At 42.5% G+C, this 14,766-nt stretch overlaps 1 protein-coding gene across 1 annotated transcript in view; it reads left to right on the top strand.

The window, feature by feature from the left end:
- Positions 1-14,766, top strand: part of LOC129854354 (chromodomain Y-like protein 2) — a 37,855-nt gene that overhangs the window by 19,589 nt on the left and 3,500 nt on the right. The window contains exons 4-6 of the mRNA XM_055921296.1: positions 13,388-13,560; positions 14,026-14,236; positions 14,388-14,531. Of these exons, the coding sequence (XP_055777271.1) occupies positions 13,388-13,560; positions 14,026-14,236; positions 14,388-14,531 (528 nt within the window). The remainder of the gene's footprint in view (positions 1-13,387; positions 13,561-14,025; positions 14,237-14,387; positions 14,532-14,766) is intronic.

Raw genomic sequence — 14,766 nt, 5'->3', positions numbered from 1 at the left:
GAGGTAGGGGATACGATACACACACACACCAACAACAAAGCACTAACACCAGAGGTAGGGGATACGATACACACACCCACACACACAACAACAACGCACTAACACCAGAGGTAGGGGATACGATACACACACACACACACACAACAACAACGCACTAACACCAGAGGTAGGGGATACGATACACACACACAACAACAACAACGCACTAACACCAGAGGTAGGGGATACGATACACACACACACACACACACAACAACAACGCACTAACACCAGAGGTAGGGGATACGATACACACACACAACAACAACAACGCACTAACACCAGAGGTAGGGGATACGATACACACACACACACACACAACAACAACGCACTAACACCAGAGGTAGGGGATACGATACACACACACACACACACACAACAACAACGCACTAACACCAGAGGTAGGGGATACGATACACACACACAACAACAACAACGCACTAACACCAGAGGTAGGGGATACGATACACACACACACACACAACAACAACAACGCACTAACACCAGAGGTAGGGGATACGATACACACACACACAACAACAACGCACTAACACCAGAGGTAGGGGATACGATACACACACACAACAACAACGCACTAACACCAGAGGTAGGGGATACGATACACACACACAACAACAACGCACTAACACCAGAGGTAGGGGATACGATACACACACACAACAACAACGCACTAACACCAGAGGTAAAAGCTTTGACACAGAAATTGGACTCAAGCTGTGCATTACCTTTTTGAATAATTCAGTACCTAGTGTTTTTTCCCATGTATGTACTGGAGCATTACATAATGTATATGTCACTATGCATTGGCTCACATTTTAATGAGTAAAAATATGACTCGACTGAATTACGGCCCATCGCAGACTATTGTTTGATGTAATTTCTAAGGATATCTCAATAGGAAGATTAGCGACGGCAAATTTTTGGGGGGAGTCTTGATACAGGAGAACCCACTGCCTCTCAAATGACACTGGTGCCAAGTTATCAGCGAGTCCTTAACTAATCATTACCACTGCTGAAAAGCTGGTATTAATTGGCCAATTAGTTCCTCTACTGCTCTGACTCCACGGTACTGGAGGCTTTGTCCTGGCTAACTCACAACATGGCTGTAACAACTAGGGCCAATGTTTGTTCAATTTACTTTTTCGCACCCTCAAAAGAGCTTATGTCATTGGCGACTGTTACTGTAGAAAACTGCCATGAGCTACCGGAGAAGCTCTAGTTATATGCAAGATTCCCTTGCACAAAATCCTTCTGCTTAAGTGTGGAATAAGGCTTATTCATCCACTCAAGTGCTGTATTTCCATACTGCTCTTCTATGATATATTCCATAGATTTCCGAGCTGAGTGGTCCTCCTTTAGAACATCTTCTCTTAGGAGATGTGTATCTGTCTATGTGTGTGTTTGACTGACAGCTGACTACTTATTTCCCCAGGCATCAAGCTATTAATGGGATGGCAGGTAGCCTAGTGGTTAGAGCGTTGGACTAGTAACCGATAGGTTGCAAGATCAAATCCCCGAGCTGACAAGGTAAACATCTGTCGTTCTACCCCTGACGGACTGACTTGCCTAGTTCAGTAAAATAAAAAGCTGTATGAGTCTGACACTTCCCTGTGCATCCCAGTAGGCCATGACATAATTATATGTTTGTATTGTAAATCAAATCAAATGTATTTATATAACCCTTCTTACATCAGCTGATATCTTAAAGTGTTGTACAGAAACCCAGCCTAAAACCACAAACAGCAAGCAATGCAGGTGTAGAAGCACGGTGGCTAGGAAAACTCCCTAGAAAGGCCGAAACCTAGAGAGGAACCAGGCTATGAGGGGTCCAGTCCTCTTCTGGCTGTGCCAGGTGGAGATTATAACAGAACATGGCCAAGATGTTCATAAATGACCAGCATGGTCAAATAATAATAATCACAGTAGTTGTCGAGGAAAAGCAGCAAGTCAGCACCTCAGGAGTAAATGTCAGTTGGCTTTTCATAGCCGCTCATTAAGAGTATCTCTACCGCTCCTGCTGTCTCTGGAGAGTTGAAAACAGCAGGTCTGGGACAGGTCAGGGTTCCATAGCCGCAGGCAAATCAAATGTTATTGGTCACATGCAGATGTTATTGCGAGCAGATGTTACTTAGCGACAGCAGTCTCACTCTTACCACCTCTCGTCTTCTCCATGTTAATGTGCTCGCTCCCTCAATCACTCTCTTACCCTCTTACCACCTCTCGTCTTCTCCATGTTAATGTGCTCGCTCCCTCAATCACTCTCTTACCCTCTTACCACCTCTCGTCTTCTCCATGTTAATGTGCTCGCTCCCTCAATCACTCTCTTACCCTCTTACCACCTCTCGTCTTCTCCATGTTAATGTGCTCGCTCCCTCAATCACTCTCTTACCCTCTTACCACCTTTGGACACTTTCTTTCCTTTTACCGAGCCTGTAGATGACCATTACTCTGTCTATGGAAATGCATATTTAACTGGCTCTGGAGAGTGCTTGACGTGATCTTATACAAGGTCAAATGCAACCCAGTATTTTTCATGGAACATTTGCCCTCTGCTGTATGTTCCTCCAGTTGTGCCACATAAATTAGGGATCATTGTGGGTGAAAACCTTCAGTCTGTGGAATCACTCATGCTTTGTCTTTTTTTCTTCATATTATGTCTATTTCCGATAAGCTACCCAGGAAAGGGCAACAAATAGCCCATATTAATATATTTAGCCTGAGAAATAAGGTTTATGAAATCAATAAATTGCTAAAATCAGTTAACATTCAAACAGTGCCTTCAGAAAGTCATCACACCCCTTGATATTTTCCAAATTTAGTTGTTACAGCCTGAATTTAAAATGGATTATATTGAAAAAAAATTGGTCACTGGCCTACACACAATACCCCATATTGTAAATTTGGAATTATGTTTAAAAAGTCTGGCTGCACATCTGATTTGGCAAACTTACTGTAAATTGAGAAATTATGTGACTAAACTGAACAAAAATATGAATAAATTGTATTATGAAACTAAGATAAATGACAAAGTATGATGGATACAAGTTTTGAATACTTTAAATGAAATTATCGTCAGAAAGACTAATTCAACTCAATCTTTCATTGAATCAAATGCCTCGTTTGTCACACAACCTTTTGATGTTGCCAATTACTTTAAGGTAGAGTGGCCAGACGGAAGCCACTCCTCAGTAAAAGGCACGACAGCCTGCTTGGAGTTTGCCAAGAGGCACCAAAAGGACTATGACCATGAGAAACAAGATTCTCTGGTCTGATGAAACCAAGATTTATCTCTTTGGCCTGAATGCCAAGCGTCACATCTGGAAGAAACCTGGCACCATCCCTACGGTGAAGCATGGTGGTGGCAGCATCATGCTGTGGTGATGTTTTTCAGCGGCAGGGACTGGGAGACTAGTCAGGATTGAGGGAAAGATGAACGGAGCAAAGACCAGAGAGATCCTTGGTGGAAACCTGCTCCGGAGCACTTAGGACCTCAGACTGGGGCAAAGGTTCACCTTCCAACAGGACAATGATCCTGAGTACACAGCCAAGACAATGCAGGAGTCGCTTCGGGACAAGTCTCTGAATGTCCTTGAGTGGCCCAGCCAAAGCCCAGACTTGAACCCGATCGAACATCTCTGGAGAGACCTGAAAATAGCTGTGCAGCGATGCTACGCATCCAACCTGACAGAGCTTGAAAGGAGCTGCAGACTAGAATGGGAGAAACTCCCCAAATATACACTACCATTCAAAAGTTTGTGGTCACTTAGAAATGTCCTTATTTTTTAAAGAATAGCTAAAAAAATGTGTCTATTGAAATAACATTAAATTGATCAGAAATACAGTGTAGATATTGTTAATGTTGTAAATGACTATTGTAGCTGGAAACTGCAGATTTTTTTTTATTTTATGGAATATCTACATACAGGTGTACAGAAGGCGCATTATCAGCAACCATCACTCCTGTGTTCCAATGGCACGTGTTAGCTAATCCAAGTTTATAATCTTCAAAGGCTAATGTATCATTAGAAAACCCTTTTGCAATCATGTTAGCACAGCTGAAAACTGTTGTCCTGATTTTAAAAAAGAAATAAAACTGGCCTTATTTAGACTAGTTGAGTATCTATAGCATCAGCATTTGTGAGTTTGATTACAGGCTCAAAATGGCCAGAAACAAATAACTTTCTTCTGAAACTCGTCAGTCTATTCTTGTTCTAAGAAATGTAGGCTATTCTATGTGAGAAATTGCCAAGAAACTGAAGATCTCATACAACGCTGTGTACAACAGCACAAACTCATTCTAACCAGAATAGAAAGAGGAGTGGGAGGCCCTGGTGCACAACTGAGCAAGAGGGCATCTAAGCTAGATGCCCTCAATCTAACAAATTATCATGGAACCTACCAGGTACAACGCTAAATCCGTAAACACGGGCACTCTCATAGATAGGCTGGGTTTCTGCACAGCACTTTGTGACATCAGCTGATGAAAAAATGGCTTTATAAATACATTTGATTGATTAATGGATTCACTCAAGTCCTCATCGGATGCTTGTTCATATCCAGCTTCCATTCATCCTGAACAATCCACTGTATTTGTTATCACCAGCCTAATCTCGGGAGTTGATAGGCTTGAATTCATAAACAGCAGAGCTGCTGGCAAAAAGCACGAAAGTGCTGTTTGAATGAATGCTTACGAGCCTGCTGGTGCCCACCATCGCTCAGTCAGACTGCTCTATCAAATCATAGACTTAATTATAACATAATAACGATCTAACAAATTATCATGGAACCTACCAGGTACAACCCTAAATCCGTAAACACAGGCACCCTCATAGATATCATAACACAACATGCCATTGGAACACAGGAGTGATGGTTGCTGATAATGGGCCTATGTAGATATTACATAAAAAATCAGCCGTTTCCAGCTACAATAGTCATTTACAACATTAACAATGTCTACACTCTATTTCTGTTCAATTTGATGTTATTTTAATGGACAAAAGATTTGCTTTTCTTTCAAAAACAAGGACATTTCTAAGTGACCCCAAACTTTGAAACGGTGGTATGGGTGTGCCTAGGTTGTAGCGTCATACCAAAGAAGACTCAAGGCTGTAAACACTGCCAAAGGAGCTTCAACAATGTACTGAGTCTGAATATTTATGTAAATGTGATACTTCAGTTTATTTGTAATACATTTGTAAAAATGTCAAAACTTTTTTTTTTTTGTCATTATGGGGTATTGTGTTTTGATTGATTAGGAAGAAAAAGTGTCAATTTTAGAATAAGGCTGTAACGTAACAAAATGTGTAAAGTCAAGGGGTCTGAATACTTTCCGAATGCACTGTATGTCATGCATCTATTGATGTCATAGAGCAGCAGTCAATCAGTCATTCTGTATTACGTTTATTTTAGTCTCAGTCTATGCAGTATTTGTGGAACCCTCACTGGGTGAGACCATTATTCCATGAACCCCGAGGTCATCTGGAGCCTCTATAACCCTGCCATCACCCCACTCACTGACCTTAACCATGGTAATCTGGTTACTAGGGCAGGGACAATACCGGTATCTCAATATTTTTCCCATGGCAACAATGAAAGCACGAAGCAAGTCTTTGGTCCTTTTTCAAAACCTGCTGTATGTTAAATGGTGTGCTATAGTTTGGAAAATAAATAGATGGATGGATGACAACACAATAATGTTTGTTTCCAATATTAGGGCTGTTTTCCTAAAGAAGTTAAGTCCGCTTCGTGTTTTGTTTCCTTTCCACGACACTAACGAGTATCACGATACTGGTATAGTCCAGTCCTACTGATTACCCCCTGACCCAAATGAACCAGTCTCCCAGTCAACTCAATTCAACATCTCCTACACACTGCATAATCCCTCCTGAACTTCAGCCGGATGTGGTGTGTGTGTTTGTGTGTGCATGCCTGCTCCTGTGTGTGTGTGTGTCGATGTCAGATTAATTAATCCGGCTCAATTTAACCTGGGGACAGACAGACAGGGTAGGAGAGTGATACTGACACAACTGGAAGGGGTGGGGCTGGCATGGTAGGCTGTCTGTAGCGGTGGTGAAGACACTGCAGCCATACAGTGTCATTCAGAAGCCAGTCCTGTACACAGGCCCTGCCTGGGAGCCATTTCCAGGAAGCAGTGGGGGGCATCCACAACAAATTGGACTAGAACCATATTACGTGTCAGCTCCCTGAGAAGGGAAATTACACCACATCAGGGACAGACAGCCAAAAGCTGTGTGTGTGTGTGTGGTGTAGAATGAATAGTGTAAAGGTGAACCATGCATATATATTCTAAAAGCAAAATGCATGTGTATGCAATACGTGTGTGTTAATTTGTCAGCGTGTGCTTGTGTGTCCTTTGCGTGTGCTTGTGCATGTGTGTTCGCACTGGGCTTGTCTTTGCACTATGTGTGTGTGTGCGTGCTGCCCTAGGCTTGGCCTCTGGGCCGTGTGTCTTTCCACTCCATGCAGCGTCTGTGTGGATTGAGGTCAGCGGGCTAAGCACCCCTCCACAGAGAGCTATCCACCAGGGGAAACAGCGGTAGCACACTAAAGCCAGGTAACACTCCTGCTAGTACAACTTAAATCCTATATCCCTCTGAGGGACTTATGAAAGAAATAATACTAGAAATGGGAACTCACTATAGCTGCTACAAAGGAAACCCCTTTGACATCTAATTAAGCAGTCTTTTTTATAATTTCTGTTTGACAACTCCCTTTCAGCCCTTCCTCAACTCTTCATACAAGCTAACCACTTCTTTGGTATTTTATTAGGATTCCCATTTGCTGTTGCGAAAGCAGCACTCTTCCTGGGGTCCAAACAAAACATGTCATAATAAAGACATTAATAAACAGAACAGCTCAAGGACAGAACTACATACATTTAAAACATCAAACACAGCCTACATATCAGTACATACCCACACAATATCTAGGTCAAATAGGGGAGAGGCGTTGTGCCGTGAAGTGTTGCTTTATCTGTTTTTTAAACCAGGTTTGCTGTTTATTTGAGCAATCTGAGATGGGAGTTCCATGCAATCATGATTCTATATAATACTGTGTTTTCTTGCATTTGTTCTGGATTTGGGGACTGTGAAAAGACCCCTAGTGGCATGTCTGGTGGGATAAGTGTGTGTTTCAGAGCAGTGTGTAGGTTGACTATGCAAACAATTAGGAATATTTAAATAGTGTTTCTTATAAAAAAGAAGTGTTGCAGTCAGTCTCTCCTCTACTTTTAGCCAAGAGAGACTGGCATGCATAGTATTGATATTAGTCCTCTAATTACAGTCAGGAACAAGATGTGCCGCTCTTCTGGGCAGCTGCAGTTTTTCTAGGACATTCTTTGCAGCACCTGACCATATGACTGAGCAATAATGAAGATAAGATTAAACTAGAGCCGGCAGGGCTAGCTTTGTGGAGTGGGGTGTCCAAAAAAGCAGAGCATCGCTTTATCACTGACAGACCTCTCCCCATCTTTTCAACCATTGAACCAAAATGTTTTGACCATGACAGTTTACAATCTAAGGTAAAACCAGGTAATTTAGTCTTGCTCAACAGCCCCATGTATTCTTATTCAGATTCAGCTGAGGCCTAGAACTTAGGGAATGATTTGTACCAAATAAAATGCTCTTAGTTTTAGAGATGTTCAGGAATAGTTTGTTACTGGCCACCCATTCTAAAGCTGACTGCAACTCTTTATTTAGGGTTGCAGTGATTGTGTATAGGGGTGAATCATCAGGATACATACAGTGCATCCGGGAAGGTATTCAGACCACTTGACTTATTCCATATTTTGTTATTTTACAGCCTTATTCTAAAATTGATTAAATAGTTTTTTCCCCCCCCATCAATCTACACACAATAACCCATAATGACAAAGCAAAAACAGTTTAGACATTTCTGCAAAATGTATAAATAAATAAAAAAACTGAAATATGACATTTACATAAGTATTCAGACCCTTTACTCAGTACTTGGTTGAAGCTTCTTTGGCAGCGATTACAGCCTCAAGTCTTTTTGGGTATAACGCTACAAGATTGGCACACCTGTATTTGGAGAGTTTCTCACATTGTTCTCTGCAGATCCTCTCTAGCTCTGGCAGGTTGGATGCGTTGCTGCACATCTATTTCCCGGTCTCTCCAGAGATGTTTGATCGGGTCTAAGTCCGGGCTCTGGCTGGGCCACTCAAGGACATTGAGACTTGTCCGGAAGCCACTCATGCATGATCTTGGCTGTGTGCTTTGGGTCGTTGTCCTGGTGGAAGGTGAACCTTCGCCCCAGTCTGAGGTCTTGAGCGCACTGGTGCAGGTTTTCATCAAGGATCTCTCTGTACTCCGTTCAGCTTTCCCTCGATCCTGACTGGTCTCCCAGTCCCTGCCGCTGAAAAACATCCCCACAGCATGATGCTGCCACCACCATGCTTCATCGTAGGGATGGTGCCAGGTTTCCTCCAGACGTGACGCTTGGCATTCAGGCCAAAGAGTTCAATCTTGGTTTCATCACACCAGATAATCTTGTTTCTCATGGTCAGAGTTCTTTAGGTGCCTATTGGCAAACTCCAAGCGAGCTGTCATGTGGCTTTTGTCTGGCCACTCTCCATAAAGGCATGATTGGTGGAGTGCTGCAGAGATGGTTGTCTTTCTCCACAGAGGAACTCTGGAGCTCTGTCAGAGTGACCATTGGGTTCTTGGTCACCTCCCTGACCAAGGCCCTTCTACCCCGATTGCTCAGTTGGGCTAGGCAGCCAGCTCTAGGAAGAGTCTTGGTTGTTCCAAACTTCTTCCATTTAAGAATGATGTAGGCCACTGTGTTCTTGGGGACCTTCAATGCTGCAGACATTTTCGGTACCCTTCCCCAGACCTGTGCTGCGACACAATCCTGTCTCGGCGCTCTACGGACAATTCCTTCGACCTCATGGCTTGGTTTTTGCTCTGACATGCTCTGTCAACGTTGGGATCTTATATAGACAGGTGTGTGCCTTTCCAAATACTTTCCAGTCAATTGAATTTACCACAGGTGGACTCCAATCAAGTTGTAGAAACATCTCAAGGATGATCAATGGAAACATGATGCATCTGAGCTAAATTTCGAGTCTCATAGCAAAGGTTCTGAATACTTATGTAAATAAGGTATTTTTTTATTTTGTTGCAGAAAAATAAAAACCTGTCTTGACTTTGTCATTATGGGGTATTGTGTGTAGATTGAGGGGAAACAAATATTTAATACATTTTAGAATAAGGCTGTAACGTAACAAAATGTGGAAATAGTGAAGGGGTCTGAATACTTTCCGAAGACACTGTAGAGAGGAGGTTTGATTGCTGCTGCTATGTCAAGTTAGGATTCTGCCTTCTCTGTAATTAAGGGGAGGATTTATGCTGGGATCTAGAGCCATGCACACTGATGGCTCTGTCTGTAGCCTCAGTTTTTTTTTGGACAGGTGTGAAGAATTACACTGAACAAAAATATAAACGCAAGGTGTAAAGTGTTGGTGCCATGTTTCATGATCTGAAATAAAAGATCCCTGAAATGTTCCATACACACAAAATGCTTACTTCTCTCAAATGTTGTGCAGACATTTGTTTTTTAAGTATTTTAAGTATTTCTCCTTTGCCAAGATAATCAATCCACCTGACAGGTGTTGCATACCAAGAATCTGATTAAACAGAATAATCATTACACAGGTGCAGCTTGTGCTGGGGACAATAAAAGGCCACTCTAAAATGTGCGGTTTTGTCACACAACACAATGCCACAGATGTCAAGTTGAGGGAGTGTGCTGACTACAGGAATGTCCACCAAATCTAATTTTAGATAAACCGGCCTCACAACTGCAGACCACGGCGACTTGTTTGCTGATGTGACATTGTGAACAAGTGTTCCATTGTGACGGTGGGGTTATGGTATGAGCAGGCATAAGCTACGGCCAAACAAACACCATTGCATTTTATCGATGACAATTTGAATGCACTGAGTTAGCGTGAAGAGAACCTGAGGCCCATTTATCGTGCCATTCATCCGCCACCATCACCTCATGTTTCAGCATGATAATGCACAGCCCCATGTCGCAAAGATCTGTACACAATTCCTGGGATGCTCTGCATTGATGTGCTCGACAGCATGTTCCAGTTCCCGCAACTTCGTCACAGCAATTGAAGAGGAGTGGGACAACTTTCCACAAGCCACAATCAACAGCCTGATCAACTCTGTTACATGATGACTGACTGGTTTTCTGATCAATGCCCCTAGTTTTCTTTTAACCTCTCTTGGGTAGGGAGCAGTATTTTCACCTCCGGATGAAAAGCGTGCCCAAAGTAAGCTGCCTGTTACTCAGGCCCAGAAGCTAGGATATGCATATAATTGGTACATTTGGATAGAAAACACTCTAAAGTTCCCAAAACTGTTAGAATAATGTCTGTGAGGCGAAACCTGAGAAAAATCCATCCAGGAAGTGGAATTATTTTCATGTGGCTGTTTTTTAACTCAGTGCTTATAGAGAATCCAATAGGTTAGGAATCAGATTGCAGTTCCTATGGCTTCCACTAGATGTCAACAGTCTTTGGACATGGTATCAGGCTTTTATTTTGGAAAAACTACGAGTAAACAGACATTTTGGTCAGAGGACAGAGGAACTTTGCAGACCTGATTCGGCGCACTCCCATGAGCGCGCAGTTTGTTATTTTTCCTTTCTATTAAACGGTATTGTTCGGTTGAAATATTATTGATTATAAAGACAATAAACAACCTGAGGATTAATAATAGACATTATTCGACATGTTTCGACAAACTTTACTGGTATTTTAGTATGTATTCGTCTGCCTGTTGTGACCGCCTTGGAGCCATTGGATAACTGAACAAAACGCGCCACCAAAACTGAGTTTTTGGGACATAAAGAGGGACTTAATCAAACAAAACGAACATTTGCTGTGTAACTGTGAGTCTTGTGAGTGCAACCATATGAAGATCATCAAAGGTAAGTGATTAATGTTATTGCTATTTCTGACTTTAGTGACTCCTCTACTTGGCTGGTAAATGTTTGTATGCTTTTTTTACACGGGGCGCTGTCCTCAGATAATTGCATGGTATGCTTTTGCTGTAAAGCCTTTTTGAAATCTGACACAGCGGCTGGATTAACAAGAAGTTAATATTTAAGCCGATGTATAACACTTGTATATTTTATGAATGCTTATTATGTGTATTCCTGTATTTTGAATTTGGCGCTCTGCAATTTTACCGGATGTTGGCCAGGTGGGACGCTAGCGTCCCACATACCCGAGAGGTTTTAAAGTGTCTGTGACCAACAGATGCGTATCTGTATTCCCAGTCATGTGAAATCCATAGATTAGGGCCGAATGAATTTATTTCAATTGACTGATTTCCTTATATGAACTGTAACTCAGTAAAATCTTTTAAATTGTTTCATGTTGCGTTTATTTTTGTTCATTAAATATTGATCTGATTGCTCAGTTAGATACATTTAAGTCGGACGTTTACATACACCTTAGCCAAATACATTTAAACTCAGTTTTTCACAATTCCTGACATTTAATCCTAGTCAAAATTCCCTGTCTTTGGTCAGTTAGGATCACCACTTTATTTTAAGAATATGAAATGTCAGAATAATAGTAGAGAATGATTTATTTCAGCTTGTATTTCTTTCATCACATTCCCAGTGGGTCAGAAGTTTGCATACACTCAATTAGTATTTGGTAGCATTGTCTTTAAATTGTTTAACTTGGGTCAAATGTTTCGGGTAGCCTTTCACAAGCTTCCCACAATAAGTTTGCTGAATTTTGGCCCATTCCTCCTGACAGAGCTAGTGTAGCTGAGTCAGGTTTGTAGGCCTCCTTGCTCGCACACGCTTCTTCAGTTCTGCCCACAAATATTCTATAGGATTGAGGTCAGGGCCTTGTGATACCTTGACTTTGCTGTCCTTACGCCATTTGCCACAACTTTGGAAGTATGCTTGGGGTCATTGTCCATTTGGAAGACCCATTTGCAACCAAGCTTTAACTTCCTGACTGATGTCTTGAGATGTTGCTTCAATATATCCACAAATATTTTCTTCATCCTGACGCCATCTATTTTGTGAAGTGTACCAGTCCATCCTGCAGCAAAGCACCCCCACAACATGATGCTGCCACCCCTGTGCTTCACGGTTGGGATGGTGTTCTTCGACTTGCGAGCCTTCCCCTTTTTCCTCCTAACATAACGATGGTCATTATGGCCCAACAGTTCTATTTTTGTTTCATCAGTCCAGAGGACATTTCTCCAAAAAGTACGATCTTTGTCCCCATGTGCAGTTGCAAACTGTAGTCTGGCTTTTTTATGGCAGTTTTGGAGCAGTAGCTTTTTCCTTGCTGAGTGGCCTTTCAGGTTATGTCGATATAGGACTCGTTTGACTGTGGATATAGATACTTTTGTACCGGTATCCTCCAGCATCTTCACAAGGTCCTTTGCTGTTGTTCTGGGATTGATTGGCCCTTTTCGCACCAAAATATGTTCAACTCTAGGAGACAGAACGCGTCTCCGTCCTGAGCGGTATGATGGCTGCGTGGTCCCATGGTGTTTATACTTGCGTACTATTGTTTGTACAGATGAACGTGGTACCTTTAGGCATTTGTAAATTGCTCCCAAGGATGAACCAGGCTTGTGGAGGTCTACAATTTTTTTCTCTGAGGTCTTTTTTATTTGGATTTTCCCATGATGTCAAGCAAAGAGCCACAGAGTTTGAAGGTAGGCCTTGAAATACATCCTCAGGTACACCTCCAATTGACTCAAATGATGTCATTTAGCCTATCAGAAACTTCTAACGCCATGACATAATTTTCTGGAATTTTCCAAGCTGTTTAAAGGCACAGTCAACTTAGTGTATGTAAACTTCTGGCCCACTGGAATTGTGAAACAGTGAAATAATCTGTCTGGTAACAATTGTTGGAAAAATTTGTTGTGTCATGCACAAAGTAGATGCCCTAACCGACTTGCGAAAACTATAGTTTGTTGACAAGAAATGTGTGGAGTGGTTGAAAAACGAGTTTTAATGACTCAAAGTATGTAAACTTCCGACATCAACTGTATAACCTGTTTTACCTGTCTCTAGCTATAGATAAAGAAGGTATCCTACAGCTACGCTTGCATTTCCTGTAGTGTGTACACTCTCATCTTGTCTGTAGATCATGGGGGTAATGTACAGCAGGGCTCTGATCTGATAGTTCAATCTTCCCTCTCTCTTCCTCCCCCCTCCCTCTATCTCTCTCTCTCTCCCCACCCTAACTCTCTTTCTCACTTTCTCTCCTCCCTCTCTCTCTGTGTAGATAATGAAGGAGGTGTGTCGGGCTCTGGGGAATGCAGCAGCTGATGACAGTAAGCTGTTGCTGCTCAGTGCTGTGGGGAGTGTCTTCTGCAGTGGCCTGGACCCGTCCTACCTGATAGGACGCCTCTCTACAGACCGAAGGAAAGAGAGCAGTCGCATTGCTGACGCTGTACGGTAAGAGAGGAACATAAGCTATAGCCACACACACACGCACGCGCAGAAGTAACACACAATTGCAGTTATCCACCTAAAGAAGGCTACAGCAGGAACAGAGAACACAGCACACATGCACACACACCTACACACTTACCTAGACATCTCTTACCGTTAGTGCATTGACTTGACGTCTTACCAAGGTAAATTATCTTAGCGCACTGGAAGATCATTTTGCTTATTTTAACCTAAAAAAGGCTTGATACAAGTGGGTAAGATAAAGGATCTTATTTAAAGATATTTGATCTTAATTTGTCTTGGTAAGACATCTCATTATCTTAGTGCACTGGCAAATAATTTTTCATACTAAAAACTAAGTCTGCTTGCCCTGATTCGCCTAAAGCAGGATAAGCACGAATAAACACAAAGACACAGTCATATTGTACTGTATAGTTTATACTCACTGTTTTGTGTCTCCTCTCCCAGGGACTTTGTGCTGGCGTTTATCCACTTTAAGAAGCCCATCGTGGTGGCCATCAACGGGCCTGCCCTGGGCCTGGGGGCCGCTATCCTGCCTCTATGTGACGTGGTGTGGGCCAGTGAACGGGCCTGGTTCCAAACGCCCTGTGCCGCCCTCCGCCTCACCCCCTCTGGCTGCTCCTCCTACACCTTCCCCCAGATCCTGGGAGTTGCTTTGGTGAGTCTGGTTGCCTGGTCCACTGTGCAGGTTTTTGTTCAAGCTCTGCAGTAAAACACGATTCAACTAATTATTCAAAGTTTTACATCTATATTACCTTGTTGTACATTTTAAAAAATGATCTCCCTGTCACCGCCTCTCACCCTGACAGACCAATGAGATGCTGTTCTGCGGGAGGAAGCTCACGGCACAGGAAGCCTGCAGCCGGGGCCTGGTGTCACAGGTATTCTGGCCAACCACGTTCAACCAGGAAGTGATGCTGCGCGTGAAGGAGATGTCCACCTGCAGTGCTATGGTAGGCTTTTCTGAGATAGTCATGTAGAGCTGAAATGCTATATCCCAGGCCTTGCGCTAGGAGCCTGGCAGGAGCATTGGTCTATAAATTGAATATAACTCTCAGATAATATTATCTAACCACAAACAGAAACCACAAATAAGTGAAAAGGGATATATATATATATATATATGTATATGTGTGTGTGTGTGTGTGTGTGTGTGTGTGTGTGTATATATGTATGTGTGTGTATATA

The sequence above is a fragment of the Salvelinus fontinalis genome, chromosome 4, assembly GCF_029448725.1.
Source record: "Salvelinus fontinalis isolate EN_2023a chromosome 4, ASM2944872v1, whole genome shotgun sequence".
Classification (NCBI taxonomy): Eukaryota; Metazoa; Chordata; class Actinopteri; order Salmoniformes; family Salmonidae; genus Salvelinus; species Salvelinus fontinalis.
Note: the sequence above shows the minus strand (reverse complement) of the source record. Positions and strands in the feature narration are given on the sequence as shown.